Below are 25,154 nucleotides of genomic sequence, written 5' to 3' on the forward strand. Positions count from 1 at the left end.
GAAAAGTGACAGAGGCACCAGGAGCTCCCGTGGCGATTTCAAAACCGGCCTCTAGTAGGAAAGCCTGGTGGAATAAAAGGCCTGCCTGGTCCTGATTATAGTGGATACTCTGGCTGTTTCGGTCACAAATGCTGCTTGTTGACTCCTAGATGATTCCCCTCTTGATTTACCAATCCCTCAGCAAATCAGTGGATGCTCCATTGCCATCAACTCTAAAACAGCTCTGACTTATGATACTGGAACAGGAAAGGTTTTACTGGTGGGCAGATTTTTGTCCACCACATCCGGTCACATAGTCTGTTAGAAAAAGTAATATACGGACAATTAATATACATTTTTTCTCCTTGTATAGTTCTTCGAAGGTAAGGAGCTGCGGTTGAAGCAAGAATACTTTGTGGTAGCTGCCACGCTCCAGGATATAATCCGCCGTTTTAAGTCTTCCAAGTTTGGCTGCCGAGACCCAGTGCGGACATGCTTCGAAACCTTCCCAGACAAGGTGAACACTCCTGATCTTTGCTACAATGGGAATTATGTCATACTACCATCAGATTTTAGTCATGTTTTCAAAAGTCAAAAATGTAAATAAAATCGTCATTACTCACAGTGTTTAGAACAGCCTGCTTATTCTTTCGAAACAAAATCATGCTTGGGGAAATATTTTTGAGATATTAGCTCATACGTGATGGTTGTGGAGTATTGGAGTTGAGTTATGCGCTGTTGGCTTTAGTCCTGGATATAATTATAATTTTGAGGGCAAAGGTTTTGAAATTCCTACAATTTCCATTTTATGCAAAATTCACAAAATTTCTCAAAATGTCAGAGTATATCATGCCATGTACTTTTTTGGCCATAGGAGACTGGTTTATGCAGAAAATATCTCGCCAAGAAACATTTTCAGCTTAAATCAGTCTCCTGCCATTATTGTGTTTTACTTCACCAGATGTCGGGAAAGCACAATTTCTCAAACATTTCCTAAAATTTCACTGGAATGAAATTACATAATTTCACACAATTTGGCTCCCAAACTGAACATAACAGCACCTGCATGCTCATTGCTTGCTACTGACTTTCAACAGATAGCAGATTTATACCTACCACTGAAAGTGTGACTTGTTTTATGTATTGCATCTTTCATTTTAATTTAAGCATGAGAAGGAAAAAATTAAACCCAAACTCAAGCCTGAACAGTCATAACAAATACAAGAGTGAAAATAAAACACCAAAAGAAAAGCTTTGTCAAACAAGTTAGAAATAAGTTAAAATAATTTGATGGTGTCCGTAAAAAGGGAGACAATCTCCACAAGGCCAAGAACCCCAAAGATGTCTATTAATCTATCCTACTTAGTTCAATAAGTTTGTCAACTATTTTCAGAAGCTGTTGTTAACAATTCTCAAAAACATATGTAAAATGGGCTTTGGCTTCACTTAGAGAAGCATTACGCTTCTGCTTTTGTGGGTTCCATTTAGCTCCTAGATTGGGCACCCATATTTTAGTCTTTAGGCCCATAGCCTGTGCCTTTAAGAAGTAGACACATTTTATTTGCTTTTATTCATTTTAATACATTTTAGCACAGTTTTCTTTTAGCTTGTTTTATATTTTATCAGCTGCTTTTTAAAAAAAACATTCCTGTTCGTATTTCAAATGTATCTGTCCCTTGTACATATTTCTCTCTGTGTCCTGCTCAAGGCTGTGCACATTAGTTTACTGGGTATTGGTGATCCAAGAGTTATGGAGTCAACCTTCTAGCCTTGGAAACTTTATCACCCAGGCCTGTTCTCAGAATACAGCACGTTTTGTTATATAAACACCACACAGGCTGAAGGAGGGTAGAGGGGACATTCCAGCCAGCCATCTTATGCTGTGCGCCACCTCATCAACAGCTACGCTGATCTTGTCCTAGTCTTTCCAGCTAACAGGGAGGACTGTCAGCAGACCAACAGGCAGACCCTCGCCCTTGTTTCAGGTATGGGGCCACGGCTCCTTTCATAAGACCGAGAAGGGCAGAAGGGCTAACACTGCTATGTTCTCATGTTAGACGCTAGGGTGTAAGTAGGAATTCTTAAAGTCATGGTTATGTCGGGCTGTTTATCTGTTTTATTCTAATTGTCACAATCTTCACTGTATTATGTTTCATGTTCCTAATAATCACATCTTCTGCCTTTTATCATAGAATGCAGATTCTTCAATAAATGCATTGAAACGTATCCTGCATTTCTTTGTCTACCTTCACACGTATGAGACTTTGGGCAATCAGAGAGAAAGGGGTATGATCTGTTCCACCACAACTTCCCTGAGGAGTCAGTGTCATGGTTCTATTCTGCCACAAATCACCTTTAGTTTCCAAGTTTGGGTGAGGTGTTGCTAGCTAGCTGACGAGATCAGGCCAACAGCTTCCAGTAGGGCTGACTCAGTCACCCACACGGGTGGTGCTGCAGTCCTAAACTCAGCAGGCTTACCCCCATGGTAAGAGTCCTACGACACTGCCATTTTCTTTGTGGTATATTTTTCTACCTTCACTGGAGAGTTTGCATTGCAATGCATGAGAATCTATATACATCTGATCATCACACTTAATATTTTTTATTTCATAGAATGTAATCCTTTCTTCTCTTGTAGGGGATTTCCATGTATAGTCATAAGCACTGAATAGTTCCGCGCGCCTGCGGGGACCCCGGAGCACTGATGTGAAGTATATTCTTAAGTGCAAATACCAGCCCTTTGAAAAAAGGTCTGTCAAAAAACACTTAAGAATAACAATGTGCAGCCTATGTGAACAGCTACACAGGCCAAATTGTTAAAAAGAAAAACAGTTGTAGTGTAAATTCACGTTTAAACATCTATTTATTCTAGAAATGTAATAACAAATACATTCTCATATTCTATTTACACCTCTATGAGAATAAAACAATGCAGGGCAGTGTAGCCCATAGGCTGCCATTATACAGAATGTAAATAGAGCTGTGCCTTTAAGAAAGTAAAGTCTTCCTGTTTCCCATCATGCACAGCAAAAGGCAGTTGCCTCAGTTCTTTTTTCCGGCTCCTTTCTGACAGGACCCTGAAGCATTGAGCTCTACCTCACAAAGCCTTTTTGTGACAGAAATTCATTAAAAATCTTTTGAATTTCAATTTCACTCGACGTTTTTAACATTGAGTGATCATTTCCTACTATTTTCTGTTAAATTCTGACAGAATTTTGAGGTTTTTCTAGTTTAGAAATGCCTTCAGTTTTTGACAAATGTCCTTCTTGTGGCAGAAAAAAGGCTAAAACAGATCCACATCGGGTCTGTATAATTTGTCTTCCATCCAGCCACAAACCGGAGTCGTGTGACATCTGTAAAACTTTCTCCAGAAGAACTCTTCGTGATAGGGAGAAAATCCGACTTCAGGCGAGAGAGGACAGGAGAAAAAGTGGTCATTCTACCACAGAGCGAGGAGAAGGTCAGTCTTCTACCAGGGCTCACCCTGTTTCCTCCATAACTCCTACCAGACCTGCTCAAAAACGGCACAGGTCTCCGACGACGTCGAGGGCGTCGACGTCGAGACAGGGAACGGCGCCAACATGCTCGCCGTCGAGGAGTGGTTCACCGGCGAGGAAGAGACATAGTTCGCCGTCGACAACCATTTCGCCGTCGAGACGGCGTGGACACTCGCCGTCGAGAGGATCTGGGTCGCCGTCGACACGGCGAGGACGTTCCACGTCGAGGAGATCTGAGTCCGGCTCGCCTCTTCCGGCTCCTCTTTCAGAGTCTGTTCTGAGGACTCCAACGCGATCTGTAAGGTGTTCTGGACATTCCTCTAGACGTTCATCTTCCTCTTGGCACCATCGTCATGAATCACGACAGAGATCTCAGCATTCACATCATAGACATTCTTCTTCGTCTACACAGGACTACTCTCCAACCCTATCGGACTCACCGTCCCCGAGAGTGTCCCCCATAGATGATGTGAATACATTCCAGGAGGTCTTAGTGCGAGGGGCAACCAAACTGAATATCCCGCTGGCGGTACCCACCCCATCGACGTCAGTAATCTTCGAGACCTTACATCACAGGACATCTTCGAGACCTTTGCTTTCACAGTCTTATTGAACCGGCAATGGATATTTTTCTTACACCGGCCGCAACGAAGTCTGCTCCTTCCAGACTTATTAAGAAATATCGTCCACCAGAACAAGATCCTCTATTCTTGAGGTCGGACCCAGTACCGGACTCAGTGGTTATAGTAGCGGCAAAGAAATTACATTCTACATCACCGTCTTCCTCTTCACCTCCAGATAAAGAGAGCAGAAAGATTGATGCTGCAGGACGAAAAGTATGCTCTACTGCAGCCATCACGATGAAAGCAGCCAGCGCCACTACTTTATTAGGGAGATACGATCGGGCCCTCTGGGACTCTATACTGCAGTTTGCGGAACATCTTCCTAAGGACAAAAGGGAAGATTTCCTAACCAAGTAATAAGTGCTGCGGCGGATTCTTCGGTACTATCCGCACATAACTATGCTCACGGAATAGCGCTCAGAAGACATGCATGGTTGCGACTTACATCTCTTAAACCAGAAGCACAGCAGAGAATACAAAATTTACCTTTCTCAGGCTCCACTTTGTTCGGTTCTCATGCCGATGACGAGATGGCCAGAATGAAGTCTGAGCTGGATACCCTGAAAGCAGTAGGCATGGAACGACCGAAAGAACAACAAAAGGTATTCCGTCCATATCAACGAAGACTGTTCACCCACAGGTATCAGACTCCACACTGGATGTCTTCACGCCCCCAGCAACAGCAGTAGCATCAAAGGGGCTTCTCCACACAACGACGGTCGACAAGGGGTCGTTCAACACCTCAAACTCAGACAACTCGACAGGCTCCTGCGTCTAAGCCCTGAATCTTCGCTTCCCCCTCCTCCGTTATCCACTCCAGTAGGGGGAAGTATCTCAAATCATCTGGACGAGTGGCTACACATCACATCAGACGCCTGGGTATTGAATATTGTGAGACATGGTTACGCTCTCAGATTCACCAGTCCTCCACCATCTGTTCCACCCAAAACAGCCAGCCACCACCTCGAAGCTCTTCAGTTAGAAGTCACCATTCTATTACAAAAAAGAGCCATAGAACCCGTCCCGATCAGCCAGCAAGAGAAGGGGATTTATTCGAGGTATTTCCTTGTGCCGAAAAAAGACAAGCAAGAGTTTCGTCCCATTTTAGATCTAAGGACAGCAAACAAGTGGATTCGCAAAAAGAAATTCAGGATGCTATCCTTGCACCAAATGTACCCACATCTTCGTCAGGGCGACTGGCTCTGTGCAATAGACCTTTGCGACGCTTACTTTCATATTCCGGTGACCAAGAAACATCGAAAATTCCTAAGGTTCACCGTCGGAAAACGTCATTACCAATTTGCGGTTCTGCCCTTCGGCCTCAAATCAGCACCGAGAACTTTTTCCAAATGCATGGCGGTGGTAGCCGCCCACTTGAGGAAACATTGAATATTTGTCTACCCCTATCTAGACGATTGGCTCATAGAGGCCTCCAGTTATCTAGAGGCGCAACAACATTTCAAATGGATTCTACAGCTGTTGCAGAAGCTCGGTCTTCAAGTCAATCTCCTGAAATCCACAGCAACACCTGTTCAGAGGTTGCATTACTTAGGGGCCATTATAGATACCAATCTAGGAAAGGTGTTTCCTTCGGAGGAACGATGATTATCGATTCTCCAAAAGTGCAAACTACTGCAGGAAACTCCACAGACCACTGCAAGAGTAATAGCTTCTCTACTGGGCTCGATGGCGTCTTGTATCCATCTCGTTCCCAATGCTCGCCTCCATATGAGACCATTACAGGAAAACCTGGAGGATCAGTGGTGTCAACTGATGGACGATTGGGAGAGCAAAGTCCTCCTTTCTCCCCTCGCCCTACAGTCCCTCAAGTGGTGGTGTTTACCCAGCAATCTCTTGGTGGGAATTCCGTTCCAACAACAGCCTCCAGCTCAAACCATCGTAACAGATGCGTCACTGCTCGGATGGGGAGCGCACATGGAACATCTTCGAGTCCAAGGCAAGTGGTCACGGAGAGAGAGTCTCTATCATATCAACCTGCTGGAACTTCGCGCAGTTCACCTCGCGCTCAAAGCCTTCCTTCCCTCTCTGAGAGCGGAAACTCTCCTTCTCCAGACGGACAACGTGGCCACTATGTACTACGTGAACAAACAAGGAGGCACCAGGTCCAGGATTTTATCCAGAGATGCTCAGACAATCTGGCATTGGCTTCTAGCCAGGAACCTGTCGCTAGTGGCAACTCACCTGCCTGGCATCCAAAATGTTCAAGCGGATGCCCTCAGTCGCGTAATGGACGAGAACCACGAATGGGTTCTACAGGACGACGTCGTTCGTTCCATTTTCGCACTATGGGGTACCCCCTCTATAGACCTATTCGCAACCCCAGAAAACAAAAAATGCCAATACTTCGCCTCCAGATATTACCATCCAGGGACACTGGGGAATACCCTGTGGATAAGCTGGTCAGGAGCATTTCTTTACGCCTTTCCACCGCTTCCCCTGATTCCGGCGGTCCTCCAGAAGTTATCCAATGCTCAATCCAAAATGATACTAATTGCTCCGGAATGGCCACGCCAATGGTGGTTTCCAGACCTTCTTCACCGATCGCACAAACCACACATCAGACTGCCTTATCGTCCGGACCTGCTCACGAAGTTCAGAGGGCAGATATCACATCCCAACCGCTCATCGTTGAGTTTGGCAGCATGGCTCCTGAGCTAGTGCAATATGGACACTTGAACCTACCTCAGGACTGTATGGAAATCCTGAAAGAAGCAAAGCGCCCTTCCACACGATCGGCTTATGCAAGCAAGTGGAAGAGATTCTGTGTGTGGTGTTTAGACAACAACATAGACCCAGTATCTTGTGGAGAGGAATCTATCCTGCCATACTTGCTAAGTTTGGCAAAATCGGGCTTACAACTGTCATCAATAAAGGTACACTTGGCGGCTGTAACGGCATACAGAAAGAGCCCCTCACAAACTTCCTTTTTTCGGATTCCAATTATTAAGGACTTCTTGGAAGGTTTAAAAAAGGTTTTTCCTCCCGTTAGAAAGCCTTCTCCTCCATGGGAACTGAATGTTGTCCTATCGCGTCTGATGCTGCCTCCATTCGAGCCAATACATAAGGCATCACTTCAACATCTCACATGAAAAGCTGCTTTTCTGGTGGCAATCACTTCAGCGCGTAGGGTAATCGAAATACAGGCCCTTTGCGCTCAAGAACCCTACACGGTTTTTCATTCTGCGAAAGTGGTAATGAGGACTCATCCAAAATTTTTACCAAAAGTCGTCTCCGACTTTCATGTGAACCAAACCATTTCATTACCAACTTTCTTTCAAAATCCAACTACTCCTGCTGAGAGAACTCTGCACTCTCTGGATGTAAAGAGGGTTTTGAAATTTTACTTGGACAGGACAAAATGCTTACGTAAATCACAACAGCTCTTTGTTAACTATGGCCCAGTTAGAACAGGGCTGTGCACGTCTAAGCAATCTTTATCCAGGTGGATTGTTTCATGTATAATGTTATGTTATCAGTTGGCGAACAAATCCCTTGGTGGTAGGCCAAAAGCCCACTCTACTAGAGGGAAGGCAGCTCTACTACTGCAGCCTTGATGAGAAATGTCCCTTTGGCAGAAATATGCAAGGCTGCCACTTGGAAGTCGGTCCATACCTTTCCTCAGCATTACTGCCTTGATTCAGACGCTAGGGCAGATGCGCAGGTTGGACAGGCCTTGCTTAAGAATTTATTTGCATGATTCATGTTTTTGTCAGTATTCTTCTGTCTACTCCACCGCGGTTATGGGGATGGGCTTGCTACTCTATTCAGTGCTTATGACTATACATGGAAATCCCCTACGAGAGAAGGAATGGTTTCTTACCTGTAACTCCAGTTCTCCCGTAGGGGTATTTCCATGATAGTCATAAGCAACCCTCCCTCCTCCCCGGTGGAGTTGACATAGAACAGGTTGCCATGAATATTATCGATGTTGGTACTCCAACAAATGTTTTTGTTCCTTCATGTCAGGTTACAAGCCTTCAAAAAGAACTGAGGCAACTGCCTTTTGCTGTGCATGATGGGAAACAGGAAGACTTTACTTTCTTAAAGGCAGAGCTCTATTTACATTCTGTATAATGGCAGCCTATGGGCTACACTGCTCTGCATTTTTTTATTCTCATAGAGGTGTAAATAGAATATGAGAATGTATTCGTTATTACATTTCTAGAATAAATAGATGTTTAAACGTAAATTTACACTACAACTGTTTTTCTTTTTAACAATTTGGCCTGTGTAGCTGTTCACATAGGCTGCACATTGTTATTCTTAAGTGTTTTTTGACAGACCTTTTTTCAAAGGGCTGGTATTTGCACTTAAGAATATACTTCACATCAGTGCTCCGGGGTCCCCGCAGGCGCGCAGAACTATTCAGTGCTTATGACTATCATGGAAATACCCCTACGAGAGAACTGGAGTTACAGGTAAGAAACCATTCCTTCTTTCACTTTTGCACTGGAGCAGGCATTTCTTTAATATTTTACCAGGACTCAAACTGTTTCATAGTGTGCATCTAGTAGCCTGTGTATCACGTCTGAACTACTTTCTCCACGGGAAGGTTACCAGATGACTCCATGCCATTAGGGATACCTGGTTGTAATCATGGGCTTTCTTTTTCCTAACCATCATTTTTCACTTCATTCGGTTGACATGAGCAGTGATAGAACTCACAGATGGTAACAGGTTTTGCAAGCTAAGGAGTGGAAAAAGTGTGTCCCTGAAGACTTGCAGCCACTTGGTAACAACTCCATGGAAATGACTATAGGTTGAATCAGTCTGCTGACGTTATTCATGGCTGCTAAAACGTTGGCCTATATACTCTGCTTGTTTTCCCTCTCGAAACCTACACTAATAATAATGAATCAGTTCTTAATTTGTAAAGCACTAAGTGCAGGACCCAGAGTTTTTTCCTAGGAGTCCATCGCTGGTGCCGCTGAGTGCCGGCATTTTCAAGTACCAGGGCAAACTAGTCTTCATTCCACCCCATGCCGATTTCTTCCACTACCCTACACTTTCTGTCTCTTTAGCTCACTTTTGCAAAGTCTTTTTCATCCCTTCTTTCTCAGGTTGTTTGTTTGCCTATCTTTCTCTTTCTCTCTCCTTTTCTGCCTTTGCTTTCTCTTGCTTTAGGTCAAAGTCTAAGGATGTAAAATAAGTCCTGATCCCGAAAACGAGTGGTGGTGCCTACCACCTACAACCACCGGCACAAATTAAGCATTGACCACCATATTTCTTTCTATGCACTTGTCTTTCTGCCTTTCAGTTTAGTTATACAATATAAATGTTGCCTAACCAATGCCAGACGGTTTATATCTTCTCTGGCATCTGCATAATAATGTGGCCAGCCGAGGACTTCTGAAAGCCAGAATTTTAGGCCCCTGCAGACACCGAAGGTTGTAAATAAGAGGACTTTGGTTTTTAGTGGGGGCTACTTTAAATTTCAGGTTATAATTCCTGTTTGTGGCTTTTTGGAAGATCACTGTTACATGTCTCTCTTTGTGAATTCCATTCCCGGTTTTGCCAGCACCATTATGGCATTATGGATTCATCTTTAATTTATCTTGTTACCTGGTTTTATTTCTTGACTTTGACAACTAAAATACTATCTTAATTTAGTTTAATTCTGAGATTTCTATTGACACCAGTAATTGCATCTTCATGTAGTGCTGTCTCTTCACAGCCTCTTGTTTCCTGGGCTATTCCAGATGCTCATTGGTAACTGTGTATCACTATGCAAGGGAACTTAAAGATTGCAGGCCTGCTAGAAAGGCAGTGAGCCCTGTATGGTAAGGGTGGTATAAGAGAGTGGATTTAGAGTAGAAGTATTGTACAGAATTTGGAGAACATGCAAAGAAACGTGATTTACAAGTGGGATTTAGAGACCTTTAATACAATGGGTTACTAGGAGTAAATATCGTGAAGATAGGTTTACAAATGAAAGCGATACAACTGTGCCAGTTATAATGGGGTACAACAAGGAACAAGAATATGACTTCTAGTAGGAGGGTGTGGTGAGGAGCCTTCCTTCCTTTGTGACGGTTACCTAAAGCTGAAGTGTTTCTTGAAGACTACAGCAGTGCTTAATTTGCACTGGTGGTTTCCGGTGCAGGGCACCAGTAATTATTTTTGAGGGCCGGCACTTAGTTTTCTGCATCAGGCATTTACTGCAAGCAAAAGACACATATGGGAAAGGCGGAGGAAGAGAAAAACGAAAAAGGGTCAAAAAGGGAGAGAGCAGAAGGCTCCAAGAGTGAGTTGAAGGGTCAGGGAGTGGCTGTGAATGGATTAAAGAGGCCCGAGAAGGCTTTAGGGTTACAGTGCCTCGATGTTTTGTTTTTGCACGTTTAATTGCAGCAGCCGCGTGTTTCACAGGTAAGCTTTGGGTACCGGCACGTTCTTATTTACAAATTAAGCACTGGAATTCATGCTCTGTCTGGTTGTACGAAAGAAGGACGCTTGTTGGATCTGAGCGAAAATGCAGTGGCAGATTCCTGACAACTTCCAGGAAAATATGTCTTCCTGCCTTGGGAAACCATCTGGAAGGAGGGCTTGGGTGTTTCCACAGCAGATGGTACCACCCCAAAGCTTGGACCAGGGTGGTAAAAATGCTGAATGGAAGTCAAGCCTCGCTGAAACTAAGAGGGGTTAGACCTCGCTTGAAGCGTGGACAAGTCCTAGATGTGAAAAACATGCAACCATTTTCTGCTATTTATTTTGCCAAGACCGACCAGCTCTACCTGGTCACTTCAGTTCACGTTTCTGCCAGCCCAGTATTCTACAGAGTTTCCTCCTGGTCAGCATATGTGATTTTCTTATCACCCCCTGTTCCATTTATTGTAATGAAATGTGAGGAGACTATGGCCCTTATTATGACCTCGGCGGTCTTCACTGAAGACCGCCGAGGTCCCGTTGGACCGAAGACCGCCAGTGTTGGCGGTCTTCCGCCAACCATATTATGACTGGTGGCGACTCGCCCCCATTTTTTGATGGGAGAGCCGCCAGCAGCCATACTGGCGATCGGCAGTGGAGTGGAGGTTGCTCCTCCATCACCGTCACATCATCAGAACACCGCCCACCGAATTACGCTTCAGTATTCGGCGTGGCAGTGTTCTGGTGACGGGGTGCTGGCGGCAGAGCAGCCCCCATGGAACCCGTTCCCTCCCAGATGACCACTGAGGCAGGTAAGGTGATCGTCCGACAGGGCAGGGGGATGGGGGAGACCCCTATCAGTGCCAGGGAAGTTATTCCCTGGCACTGATAGTGCCTACCGCCATGGTTTTCGTGGCAGTTCAAAAACCTCGAAGACCATGGCGGTATGCGGGTCATTATACCGCAGGTGGACTAGTGACAGCCACCGGGCTGGAGCCCCTTGTCTCCAGCCTGGCGGTCGTTACCGCTGTGGCGGACGGTGTGGTACATTGGCAGTTTCGCATGTGCCAAACCGCCAATGTCATAATTTGGCAGTAATTACCGCCAGCCTGTTGGCGGTGCTACCGCCAACTCAACACCATCCGCCACGGTTGTAATGAGGGCAAATGTGTGCAATTTCCTTTTATTTTTTTTTATGCTTCCTCCTAGTGGAATGCAAAAATATATACTAAGCTACAAAATGTAGCTGTTCACGTGTTACAGTCCTATGCAGTTTTGACCCCTCCTCTTCCACTTGCCTAAGTCCATCCTCCCTATTTCCAACATGCAAGACAAATCTGAACTTTATTCTCATTTGAGGGTCTGTTAAAGATTTGAAGCTTGCAGAATTTGATTTTTATTTGTATTCTTCGCCCGCATATCCCTCTACAGCTGTTTCATGCCACAGAATGCAGATACATCAACTGATAAATATGTGTCTGACCCTCAGGGGATCTAGGACAATTGCTTTGAGTAACCACACCATTCAGCTTGTTCCGTTTTTTCATGTATGGTCACAATCCCACTGCATGCACAATGCACATATGTGAAGGAATCATTCACCAAGGCCAAGATTTCCTATGCGTATGGGCACTTGTGAGGCACTGAAGGTCACATTTACTAAGATTTCAGAAGAAATGTTCTATATTTACAATGACATGGGGCATTTTTGCTCTCTCTCTTCGCAGGCGCATTGTGTGCTGCCTAGCTCCAAAGGGTGACTGCATTACAGGCAGGATCCCTTCCGTCACAAAAACAATCTTTTGATGCATATTCCTATTTATATATATGCTGCAGAATGCAGCATACATGGAAAAAGAAAGTAACAATTGGAAATAAAAATATTTATCCTTGTTACGTCTTTGTCGGGTAGTGCGCCACTTTGGTTCAAACTCAGTTTTACAAGTCCTTGAAATTGGGCCTTGTGTCAAAATAAATTGGTGAATGAATGGGAAAGCTGATGCTCCACCCTTGTAACGCCTACCCAACTAACCGTAACACAAGGCAGCCATGTGTGCTGTATTGCATTACTTTGTATTCACTAAACTAAGCAAAGCCACAAAAGTGGCTTCGCATAGCTTAGTAAATGCCAAAAGGGCTTTGCGCAGGAGATGCACCACAGAAGTGACACAACCCTGATGCAAGATCATAGCATTTCTGAGCCCAAGTGGTGCTGTACGACACAAAGGGGCAGAAACAGCAATCACAATCAACTTTTGCACACAAAGGGGTTTTTGCTTCAAAAGTTGGCGCTTGTGCAGCCCTAAAGAGCTTTGCATCACACAGCAGCAGACACCTGATAATTCGTACAAATTAGGCGAAAAGAGGTGGGAACACTACAAAAAAAAACATGATTTCTCACAGTGACAGATCAACTGAAGTTGTGAGAAAGGCTTTGCATCAAGTCCTAGAGCCAGGGTGCCCACTGTCAATTTAAATACCTTTAACTGTTTTTGGTTCAGTACACAAATTATTGACTCAAGAAATGCTTCCATGTCGCTATTTTCCATTGGTTCAGGGAAGTCCAAAACAGAAAGTTATTTTGCCTTCCTCTGTACTCCACATCACATATTGTCAGCTCATATTTTTAAGGTGTCTTGCCTTTCTTTCATGGCTGTGGAGAGCTCATTGGCCATCTTCCACATCCATTTCCCTGTCTCTGCTGCACTCTCATAGTTTGCATCTAAGGTGCCTGCGACATGTCACAAAGACAAACATATTGTCTATTTTCTTTTGTAATGTGATTGCTAGAGTCTAGGGTGAGGTACTTCAGCTCCATGTTATGAAGCTCTAACTCTCCGGGACTCAGAAGCGCCACGGTTCACAGCAACCTCTGTCAATTGATTCTCTGGGTTGCGCTTCCTGGGTTACACCAGTTTCACCAGTGTCTTTTCCTTGTCCTTTCTTCCGTTGGGCATTTGTGGGTGCCCAACGAGATAGCTAGGTAGGATAACCACAAATCAAAAGGTAAAAGATGCTTCACCTTACACTACTTGACGCTACCAGTTGGTGACTATTCTCAGCAAGACCTGGCAAAATACACAAAGGTGGTGATATATGCAGTAAGTTTAGTGAGGCAAAGGGTAACCATTGATCAAAAAATTACTTCTTAATAATTTACAATGTGTGTACAGCTTTGCAGCAAGAACCATACCTCTCAAGTTAGCATCATCCCACTTTGCTTCTCTCCTGCAGCAGACTAGGGCTGAATGTGCAACAACATATTTTCCCTCTGATCTTCTTTGAGTCGATTGTCTGGCTAGAACACATACGAAATGCAAGAGGGCAAGACTACAGAAAACTGCAGAAGCTGCTTGCCTCTGGTCCAGTGGACATGTGCTTTCCAAAACAGAGTCCTTAGGTATGAAATAAGATGTGAAATGTCAGGAGACTGTGCATTGGCTAACAGCCTTACAAATATTGTGTCATAATTTGTCTCATATAAATAGAGTTCATTAGTGCCCAAGGTATAAAATGTCAGTTTTTTTCTAGAAATATCGCTTTTAGAGTAGGGGTGGGCAAAATTGCGGAATTTGAATCAGTGGAATTACTCCAGTATTGGAACTTTCATAGATTCACATGCTTGAATACTTCCACATCATCGAGAAGGGAGTCCCAGGTGCAATGTATAAGATATGCTTAAATGTATACCTACAATACATGCACTAGGCCTTTAGCTTAGCAACATATCACAGTCATTTTGTAAAATAGACCCAAACTCAAAATTCTACCAATCACACTGCACCACCCTTTAGAACCTCCTGTGAGGAGCTACCTTCCCTCAGATTTTCCACTGCACGTCGTGCTGAGAAGTCTCCTTTGAGCTCTGCTCAAAATTGTTCTCTCAGAACCTTATTCCCTCGAATTTAGGAGTTTTCTTCTCTTCTTCTGGTGCGTCAAACTGGCTGCCATGTCAGAAACACCAAAAAAGTTTTTTTTTAGATCCTGTGCGTTCTGTCTGAAGAAGAGATTATATGTGGATGATCCACATGATGATTGCATTTACTGCTTATACCCAAGTCATAAGACCAAGGACTGCAAGATATGTAGAACATTTTCTACAAAGACTTTAAAGGACAGAGAGGGTTGTATTCTTTTGTGGCTTCAAAAAGGTAAAGCTGGTCATTCAGCCTCTGATGAGGACAGTCCTTCTTCTTCTATATCTGTTTGAAAAACGCCTGCTAAAAGATAAAATGAGGGCTCAGATATTCAGGAACCTCATAAAAAGGTTCCAAAAAAGTCTTCTGAGGGCTCTTCAAAAATCCACAGGCCTGCAGAGAAAAAGCAAACTGGCATCCAAAAAGGTTCAGAGTCCCTAAAAATATCCTTGAAGAAGCTTATTTCTGAGCCATCTACACCGCCTCTGTAAATTAAACATAAATTCAAGAAGCCAGGATCCGTGCCGTCTGTGGCAACATCGTCAATGGTGTTCTCGTCGACGACTGTATCATCAGTGACATCTACTATAGTCACTATTTCAATGTCAACGGCGGCGGCCTCAGTATCCTCGTCGACCGGGCGACCCATCTCGTCGCCAGGGCTCTACTCGTCGATGACCCTCCCGTCGACAGTCTCGTCTACGGATCTCACGTCGACGGTCCCATCTTCGACGTCCTTGTTGACGCCATTTTCCTCGTCGATGCTCCCGTCGACGACGCTTCCGACGGCTACTTTCTCGTCTACGCCACCGTCAACGACAGGGGATCTTCTATCGTCGACGGTCAAGAGAATATAAAAATGCAAAGACCATCTTCATTAACTCTTTACTAGTCGTTGGAGCATTCCCCGCTCAAAAGGATATCAATCTCATCTAACGCCATCCATAACATCACCATGTAAGGTGTCAAGACTTTTACCATCACGTTTGTTGGATGGTGATGATGATTCAGATGATGACATAGAATATGGAGTGGCAATGAGCCCATCACAATTGCATGTGAAATGCCAGGAATATTCTGACAATGAATCATATTATGACCAGCACTACTGCAATCCAGTACCTCAACAGCAGCAGGGAATGGTATGTTTGCCCGCCGGTCTGGTTTCTGACCCGCAGGCCATGCTCGCAGGTTATAAAGAACGCTTCCATCCGCAGCCTGCAGTCGTTCCCAAGCCAGTGGTTACAACACCAAGTACCCCACTACACCTGCAGGTTCATCCTACCACTCCACAGGTTTCTCCACAAGATCCGCAAGCCCATGCTTTGTCAGATGATGAAGTTGAAGACGGGGAAGTACTTTCAGCGCAGGATAAATAGGACGAATATGTATTGCCAAAGCCTGCCTCCCCAGAGCCAGCTTCTGTTGAGTCCCCTCCAGAGGATATTGGTACTTTCCATAATTTATTGGAGAAAGCTGCTGCACAATTTGAATTGCAAATGCCAATAACACAACAAGATTGTTTCTTGTATGACTTTAAAGAGCCTCATAGGAAGATTATCAGAGCTATCCCAATAATAGACCATGTGTGGAATCAGGGTGTGAAAATAATGCGTAGCCCTGCTACGGTACCAGCGGTCTTGCCTAAGCTGGATAAAAAGTACAAGGCAACCTATGATGCTCCTGCCTGCCTGTCAGGGCATTCAGAGCCGGATTCAGTAATTTCCCAAGCAGCACAACGACGTTTGAGGAACCCTTCTGCACCTCTGACGGTGCCTCCGGATAAGGAAGGTAGGCGCCTTGATAGCATCAGGAAAAGATTCTCCTTGATGGCTGCCATTGTGGTGCTGTCAGCAAACTCCTTGAGTGCTCCTTGGAAGGTACGATAGGCAGCTATGGTCAGACATCACTCATTCATTAGATGACCTTCCAGAATCTAGTAAGGCTGAAGCTAGGAAAATTCTTCTGGAGGGACAGTGCTCTTCCTCAGAAATAATAGATTGTGCGTTAGATATTGCCAATATGGGTTTTAGGCTTCTGGCTGGTGTCAAGGTGCCAAGGTTGACTTAAGGCCACCAACTTTCGACCTGAGGTCCAAAACGAAGATTCTAGACCTTCCTTACGATGGGGAAGCCCTTTTCGGCAAGCATGTCAATGATGCCCTCCAGACAATCAAGACAGACACAGATACTGCCAGATCATTAGGCTCCCTGCAATATAAGAAAACACCCTTTCAGGGTGCCAGAGGTAGAGCACAGTCTTCCTTTCGTGGAGGTTACCAGCAATACAGGTACCCATCTTATTCTTATAACTTCCAACCCTCCAGACACCAATATCACCAAAGACAACCGCAGGCAGCGACATACAGCAGTCCCCCTCACGGAGTAAAGTCAGGGAGGCAAGTCAAAGATCCCTCCCGCAGGCAATGACAAGCTCCAATGGCTGGCTGCCTCTCCCTCCTCACCGAAGCAACACCTTCATCGTTGGTGTCAGAAAACGACCGACAAGTGAGTCCTAGACATAATACATTTTGGTCGCCTTCTAGAATTTACATGGATGCCCCCTTGGACACCTCCCTCCCAAGTACGTCAAACACATCTCCATCTTCTCAACCTAGAAATGGAGGTAATGTTATCCAAAGGAGCAAAAGAATTGGTGCCCCATTCACAAAAGGAAAAGGGTTTCTATTCTCGCTTCCTAATCAGAAAAATTTCTTGTCTATTGAGAGCCATCCTGGATCTAAGGGAGCTGAACAAGTATCTGAAAAAACAAAAAACAGTCCTTCCGCATGGTAACATAGAAAGACATCTTACAGCTTCTCAATAGAGCAGACTACATGGTTTCCTTAGACCTGCAAGACGTCTGCTTCCACATATCCATTCACCCAAAACACAGGAAGTTCCTAAGATTTATCGTAGCCGGCCAGCACTTTAAGTTCAAGGTGCTACCTTTCGGGCTCAAGTCCGCACCCACATTTTTACAAAGTGCCTAGTCCCTGTGGCAGCATATCTACGGCGCAAGCGGCATAACATTTTTCCATACCTGGAAGACTGGTTAGTGAAAGCTTCCGACATCCAGTCAGTACGCCATTCTCTCAAGGCGACCTTATGCCTTTTCAGTCACTTGGGCCTCACTCATACTGGATACAGTCCAAACCAAGGCTTATCCAGCAGTGGACAGACAACTCAAGCTTGTCAAGCTTAGCAGGTGCAATTCAGCAAAGAAAGTCTCTTTCAATTCGACGGTACAAGTCATTACTGGGGATGATGTCATCTTGCATAAATCTTATTCCCCACTGTCGCCTTCATATGCGTCCACTCCAGGAGGAGCTCGACAAGCAATGGAAGCACACACAAAGCTCCTTCGAGGACACAATACATGTAACCCCATGTATGTCAGCTTCCCTCAATTGGTGGATAGCACCCAAGAACATTTCCAGAGGACTATGCTTCTTAACCCAGGTCCCTCCGCTACCTATAACAACAGACGCATCAATGGAAGGATGGGGTCATGTCTGCAGGACCTTCAAGTGAGTGGCACATGGCCCCCTTCTCACACCACTCTTCACATCAGTCTCCTCTACCTCAGAACAGTGTATCTGGCTTTGCAGGCCTTCCTTCCAAGAATTCAAGGCTTTTCAGTGCTTGTCCAAATGGACAATATGACCACCATACACTACATCAACAAGCAAGGTGAGGGCTCGGTCGCATCTGCTATCCAAAGAATCACAAACCATTTGGACCTGGTGCATTCAACACTCGGTGCACATAAAAGCGGAGCATCTCCCAGGAGTGCACAACACCACTGCAGATTCACTGAGCAGGCTAAGCACATCTCCTCACAAATGGGAATTGAACCAGGAGACGCTGGATGGAATATTCCTCAGATGGGGAAAGCCAAATCTGGACCTGTTTGCGATGTCCCAGGAAACAAAATGGCGATTTTATGCAAGCTGGCATCACCAACTAGGATCGTGGGGAAATGCTTTTTCAATAGCATGGTCAGGGATTTATGCTTACGCTTTTCCTCCGATTCCTCTACTCCCACGAGTGATCAGCAAAATCAAATTGGAGCCCTGTCAAATACACCTAATTGCTCCAGCCTGGCCACGTCAACCTTGGTACACAGAGCAACTGTTGCTGTCGTCGGGTCCACCCATCAGGATAACACCGATTCCGGAGTTGCTAACTATCAATCAAGGCCAGGTGAGACACCCGGATCCCAGGTCTCTCAACTTATTTGCATGGCTCCTGAATTCAATGAGTTCAGCCACTTAGATATTCCTAACGATTGTAAGGACATCCTGGCTAAAGCGCATGCAGATAGCAGAAGTAAGACATACCAATTAAAGTGGAGTTCCGCCAGTGGGCAAAAATAAGCATGTCATGCTTCTCAGGCTGTGATTTAGGGCCAGGAGCTCATTCAGCACTGTAAAATAAACGTAAACATCACCATGCGGCATGCCAAGGGCGCAACTACTCAAGTTGATTTTGCTGTAGCTCGAGTAGATTTTCTACTGGAGCGGCAGCCTTCAGACCACGAATGATCGCAGCCGCCCGCATTGGGAAATCTCACTGAATGTCCTCCTAGTGGACTAAAATTGTGCTGGGGATGGCAAATCTTGCTTGCACTTGCCATCTAACCATTTTGGAGCCGTGAAGGTGATTGGCGTAATTTTGCCGGAACTCCACATTATAAGTGTAAAGCAGAGTCAGCAAAATTCCTCAAGTTCCACTGGTGGAACGAAATATTTCTGCCACCCCTAGTTTAGAGAAAATGATGGGTAAATATTCTGGTTGATCTGGAAATTCAAGAAGATGTTGTCTCCTGATTAATGTGGAAGTGTGAGGGCATCCTATAATGCATCTTTTGATTTGCCCACATATGTGAATATGTCTGTTTTCCACATTTGTTTGTTTGTGTATGGGCACACAAAGGGAAGGGAGATATTTTTTCACCTTGGACAGAAAAAAGACTAAAGCCTATCATAGTCTGATATACTTCCTTCATCTTTGAGTGGCTACAGGATGTGTGCATTTGTGGACACAAACCCACCCTGCTGATTTTCAGAAGGAAGTGGGACGTCACACAGGCGCACATATACAATAGGGCCTTCCAATTAAGAAAGAACTACAATAATAAATATATCACTGCCGTAAGAGACCCCATAAGAATAAGATACATAGCATAATCGTAGCTAGGCATTGCAGTACCCCTTTAAGAGAATCGCCTGGGCATATTTAGAATTCCTGAGAGATCAATGTTCTGGTATAATAAAACACATGGAATAATTAAGGGCGATCCACATGCCAAGTTTTGTTTACTCCTGCCTATGACTTGATTTACAAGAGCAAATTATTCACAAAAACTGACCTTGTACTCATAAAACGCTTTTACTCATGCACAATTGTACCCACAATAGTGTAATTTTAGTATACCAATCAGTGGATTAAATTGAGAGTAAATCACACCTAAAGAGTGGCCTGTGGCTTTCCCGGGCTGGACAGTAGTAAATTTGGGAGCAACCAAGTGAGTTTGTGGTAAAAAATGGTGCATTTTTATTACATACTATAAAATATTTTAGTAACCTATTTTGAGATTTCACAAATGTTAATAATAATAATAAAAAGCTTTATTCGGTCATTGAGGCCATCAAAGCATGAAGAAATACAATAATAACAAGGTATAAGAGCAAGCAAAAAGATAAAATTGACTTAATATCATAATGTATATATACATGGTTTAAAACGTAACAGTAAAAATACAACTCTTTTCTTCATGCCTTCTAAATTCTAAAAAGTATCAACATGGAATGCAAAATTTATTTCAATGAGTGATGTCGTATACGCCAGGCTGTCGGAACTTGTTGACAGCATGGATAGCATTTATGGAAGTATCACTCTTTAAGATCATAATAGCTGTAAAATATTGTCTCATACCCAGATTTCGGCAAGTTGCACGGATCCATTTTGCTATGGGAGTTGTATAGGCAGGGCAAAAGAACATAAAATGTGTAATAGTTTCTGTGAAAACAAGACAAGCTGGGCAGAGATCTGTAGATGAAGACCCACCCCAATTCTTAGTTAGAGATAACAACGGGAGGCTTCCAAAACGGAAGCGTGCATAAAGACCCTTCCCCAGCAGGTCAGGAATCAGGTCAAGATATTGTTCAAACTGGGGGTACCACTTGAAATCGATAAACAGATTGGTCAATCTACCATAGGATGTGCAACGGACCAGATCACTCTTTATATGGGACCAATATACTGTCTTTAGAAGAGTCTTGTCAGCTCTCTCCAAGTTGTGTGGCTCTTCCCAAAACCTTCTTAAACCCAGAACAGAGAACCAATTAGATACATGCATAACCCAGGGTATGGCAGCTGCTCCTGGCCTCCTAAGAATATCCAGTACTGAATCTCTGTATACAATAAGTTCCTGAACAGTCCAAATCCTTACCCAATATAACAAGGGTCTTAGGGCTATCAAATTGGATATACGATTAAGGCCCAGGTCCAAAAACACAGGGATCAGAGGAGTACTCTGGGGGCACGCAAGTAGGGCCCTGGCAAAGTTGTTTTCTCCTACTGCTAATCTTTTGCTCTCAGAGTGTCCCCATAGTTCAGCACCAGAGGTGGCTGCACCCTGCGCCTTTGCCAGATAGATTTTAATAGCTGGGGAAACAGCCTTGGAAACAGAATTCTTATAGAAGCGCAGGATAGCAGCCACTCCATGCTGAAGGAGCCCCACACTTTTGCCGATTTGCTCCTCCTAATGCAAGTTATTTGCAAGCCTCACGCCTAAGTAGTCTATGGTCTTTACTCTGCTTAATAGGGCCCCATCCAAATTGATGGTGCATCTTCGGCTACTGCCAGAGGAAAACACCATCAATTTTGTTTTGTTAATGTTCAATTCCAAGCCATGGCCATCACAGAAAGACTTGAATCTATCCACAAGGGTTTGGAGGCCCATAGGAGTCTAGGAGATAAGAAGAGAATCGTCAGCAAACAACAGTATTGGAATCTTCTGCTTGTTTAGAGTGGGGGTGTCACAAAATTTGTACCACTTTATTGATAAATAACGTAAATAGTGTGGGAGCCAAGGCGCAACCCTGGCAAACTCCCCTCCGTATAGGGATCTTATCAGTCAATTCTCCTTGGTCACCCCACCTCACTTGTGCATATGTGTCATCATGTAGACGTTGTAACAGAAAAACCAGATTCGTGGGGACGCCCATCTGGAGTAGTGCTTCCCAAAGCTTTTCTCTACAAAACAAATCAAAGGCAGATCTGAGGTCTACGAAGACAACAAAAAGAGGTTGTTTTGCGAAGACCACATATTTCCAATACAGGAGGGTCAATCTAAAAACCTGATCTACCGTGGTAGTTTTGGAATGGAAGCCCGCTTGCAGCATGGAAAGGGCCTGAAGTTCTTGGACCCAGCTTGTTAACCTCTCTAGCAGTTGTTTGGCAAAAAAATTCTGCATGTTATCAATCAAACTAATAGGTCTATAATTTGCTGGAGAATTTGCAGTACCCTTTTTGAAAATAGGGATTATCTCAGCACCCTTCCAAGTGCTTGGAATTGAGCCACAAGCAGCGATTCTATTTGAAATCAAATTAATATACCAGGATCAAATAGTTATTTCAGATTTATATAGGTCACCTGGTATTTTATCGGGCCCCAGCGCTTTTCCTGATTTTAGTGAATTAATCGCGATTTTAGTTTCCTCTAAGGAGAAGACGAGTGGCTCAGAGCAGTCACCCCGATTGCCAACCGAGGGGTAGTTAGGTCATGTGCTGGGGAATATCCAACTAATGGGTTATTAGGGGCAGCATAGAGATGGGTAAAATGATCTACCCACATCTCAGGTTGAATATGATTCCTTATGCGTCTCCTGCCCCCTCCTTGCCCTCTGGACAGTAGATCCCAGAACATCACATTGTTATTGTTTTCCGAGGCAAGAACCAAACCCTGCCAGATCGAATCTTCCCATAGCTTTTTTGCCAGTATTTGAGCCTTCTTATATGATCGCCTAGCAGATTGAATCTCTACAAGGTAGCCTGACTTAATGGCACTGTTTAATTCAGATTTGGCCCTACTGCAGTCCTCATTATACCATCCTCTATCGCCCTGGTGAAGGGAATCACCCCCTTTGGCTCTAGTCTTTTTGTAAAAAACATCTGCAATCCGTTAAACATTCCTTGATGGATGTCTAGGATAGGGATGTTATCAGTTTCGTGTTCCCCATAAATTGCCAACTCATCTACAAACAATTTATAAATCCCAGCCACCGAATGAGAAGTGGACAAAACCTTTGGCCATGAGACCTTAGTGTAATTATTATTCAGCAATGGAGAGGGGACCTATGTACGTTGTAAGTTCGAGGTTCTTCTAAAAACATCCCCATCCATAGATAATAACAAGGGGTTATGATCACTTTCGCATTGAGGTTCCACTTTCATGTCCTTTAATAAAGGCCATAGCCTAATATCAAGTAAAAAATAATCTATTACACTTGTGGACGTATCTCGTGTATAAGTAGGTGCCAAATTGAGATCTGAGGGTGTACGTCCATTGCAAGACCTGAGACCATATTTTAAGCATAACATAGCTAACTGGAGGGCTACACAAGAGCGAGTGCACACGTAGTTGTTCGTTAACTGTGGGATTCCCCCAATCTCGTCTTCCTCGTCTGTTAAGCCAGTGATCATATCGGAGGGTTCAAAAGCACAGTTAAAATCTCCGGCTAATATTAAATAGAATGGGGGATTTAGGGAGTCAAGAAATTCTGTCAACTGTAGCAGAGTTTGAGACTCAAGCCCTCTAGGAGCCGATCTTGCATATATATTAATAACAATAATTTTGTATTCCCGATGCAGGGTAAATTGAACTCCCATTAGATCCAACGAATCTATTTTTAACCAACAATGATCACATTGCAAGTCCTTGTTGATAAGCATTAATAGGCCCCCTTTAAGACGGCCTTGACCCTTTTCCGATGGCTGGGAAGGAATATTATATGAATAAAATCCATCAATAAAAATTTGCTCATCAGCCCAGGTCTCTTGAAGCAAGCAAATCTGAAAATTATTAATAAAGTTAGCCCACTCCAAGTCCCCCAGCTTCTTACGGAGACCAGCTACATTCCATGTTAAAATTAAAAACTCGGAATTGGCTAAATCATTATCGTTATTGGGGCTAAGTCCCTCTTCCATACAAATACGAGTATCCCCAGTGATAACATCTGACCGCACATCCCGATTGCCATTTAGTCAATCAATTGCGTTCCAAGAACAGGAAGACTTGTGGTCCACAGGGTATTCACATTCCAGGGCTGGGGCTAGCTCACTAGTAATCCTTCCTGTATGGGTACAGGGTGGGTTTAGAGAGAGGTTAATGCCAACCCTTTTCGTGACCCTCAGATCGCGTGTTCGGGTTATATATTCCATGAGGTGGTCCACTGTGGTCTTTTTAATAAAGCAGACAGAAATGTAATCATGCTTTACCCCTGGTTGACTGTATCTTCCTACCTTATGGATATCGGAACGAATAACCGAAAGACAATCACATCTAAAGCGGAACCAGTGGATAACCTTGTTGGTCAGGGATTCATGGTCTTCGAAGGAGCTAGATAGCAGTTTGGGAACATTAGTCAGAAAAATAACATTGGCTCTACTTATTTGACCCTGGTGTTGTGCCTGTCTTGCCAACTGTGGCATACCCGTCGTGGAACTGCCAGAGCCAATGGGGGTCCCATGGGGGCCATCTGCTCCACCAAACCCACTGGATGTGCCAGCCCTCTCAAGTACCTTTTCCACAGGGCTAGGCCATATTGCAGTGTGAGCACCCCCCCAGGCCCCCCTGTAATTATTAGCTCCAGTGAACTTCTGGCGTGACCTTGGAGGTTCGATTTGATTGCTCTCTGCATGGGGCGGAATTGGATCTAATGGGAGGGGGTTTGTCGCCAGCCTAGGGAGAGAAATAACTGGATTTGTTCCTGGCTTAGGTACTGTTTTACCCCCACCCGTTCCCAGCCCCACCTTCGTTTTTGTTATCTGGCAGCTGCAACCATTTTTAGGCACTAAGGTCTCTCTCATCAGCCCTAATAGAGATACAACCAGAGACTTTACTTCGTCCACCTTTCGTAAAACAAGGGCTAAATTGCCATTTTCATGCGAGGATTGCGCGCCATCAGAAGCGGACGCTTTGTATTGGTGACTACTATCCTCAGTAGCGTCTCCGTGCAGAATGTGTGTTAAATTGGTAGGCAAATCTCCCTCTTCCTCCAGTAGCCCAAATCGATTAGAACATGGGATATTAGGAATTACTACAATCTCAGGTCTTAGTGGGGGGGGGGGGATAGCTGAAGTACCCATAGAGGGGAAACCCGAGTGACTAAGTAAAACATCCACAGAACTGGGAGGAATAGCTAATGCCATGTGGGCAGTTTCACCCCTAGGGGAAGGAAATTCCTCAATTAGAGAGGTCGGATCTGAAGAGTGTATTGGATGTGACCTCTTCTTCCTGATGAAGATTTCTGGTATTTTCCCTGTCCCCAAGGTAGCACACTTTTTTGTGGGTGGATGGGGATTACTTTTCAGAAGTTCATCAACCTCCTTAAATAACATGTCAATTTGATCGAGGGGGTTGAAACCTTTGCTGTTAGCAGGACTCGCTTGGTTTTTGGTATGCTTTTTTGATGCCATTCTGTCGCGGTGGGACATCCACAGCTTTGCGTTTTCCCGTTGCAGGTT

At 44.3% G+C, this 25,154-nt stretch overlaps 1 protein-coding gene across 1 annotated transcript in view; it reads left to right on the forward strand.

Annotated features, from left to right (window-relative positions):
* The window catches only part of PYGB (glycogen phosphorylase B), a 635,794-nt gene that overhangs the window by 350,686 nt on the left and 259,954 nt on the right, over window positions 1–25,154 (forward strand). Inside the window, exon 8 of the mRNA XM_069235083.1 lies at window positions 353–496. Coding sequence (XP_069091184.1) covers window positions 353–496 — 144 coding nt within the window. The remainder of the gene's footprint in view (window positions 1–352; window positions 497–25,154) is intronic.

The sequence above is a fragment of the Pleurodeles waltl genome, chromosome 5, assembly GCF_031143425.1.
Source record: "Pleurodeles waltl isolate 20211129_DDA chromosome 5, aPleWal1.hap1.20221129, whole genome shotgun sequence".
In the NCBI taxonomy this organism is placed as follows: Eukaryota; Metazoa; Chordata; class Amphibia; order Caudata; family Salamandridae; genus Pleurodeles; species Pleurodeles waltl.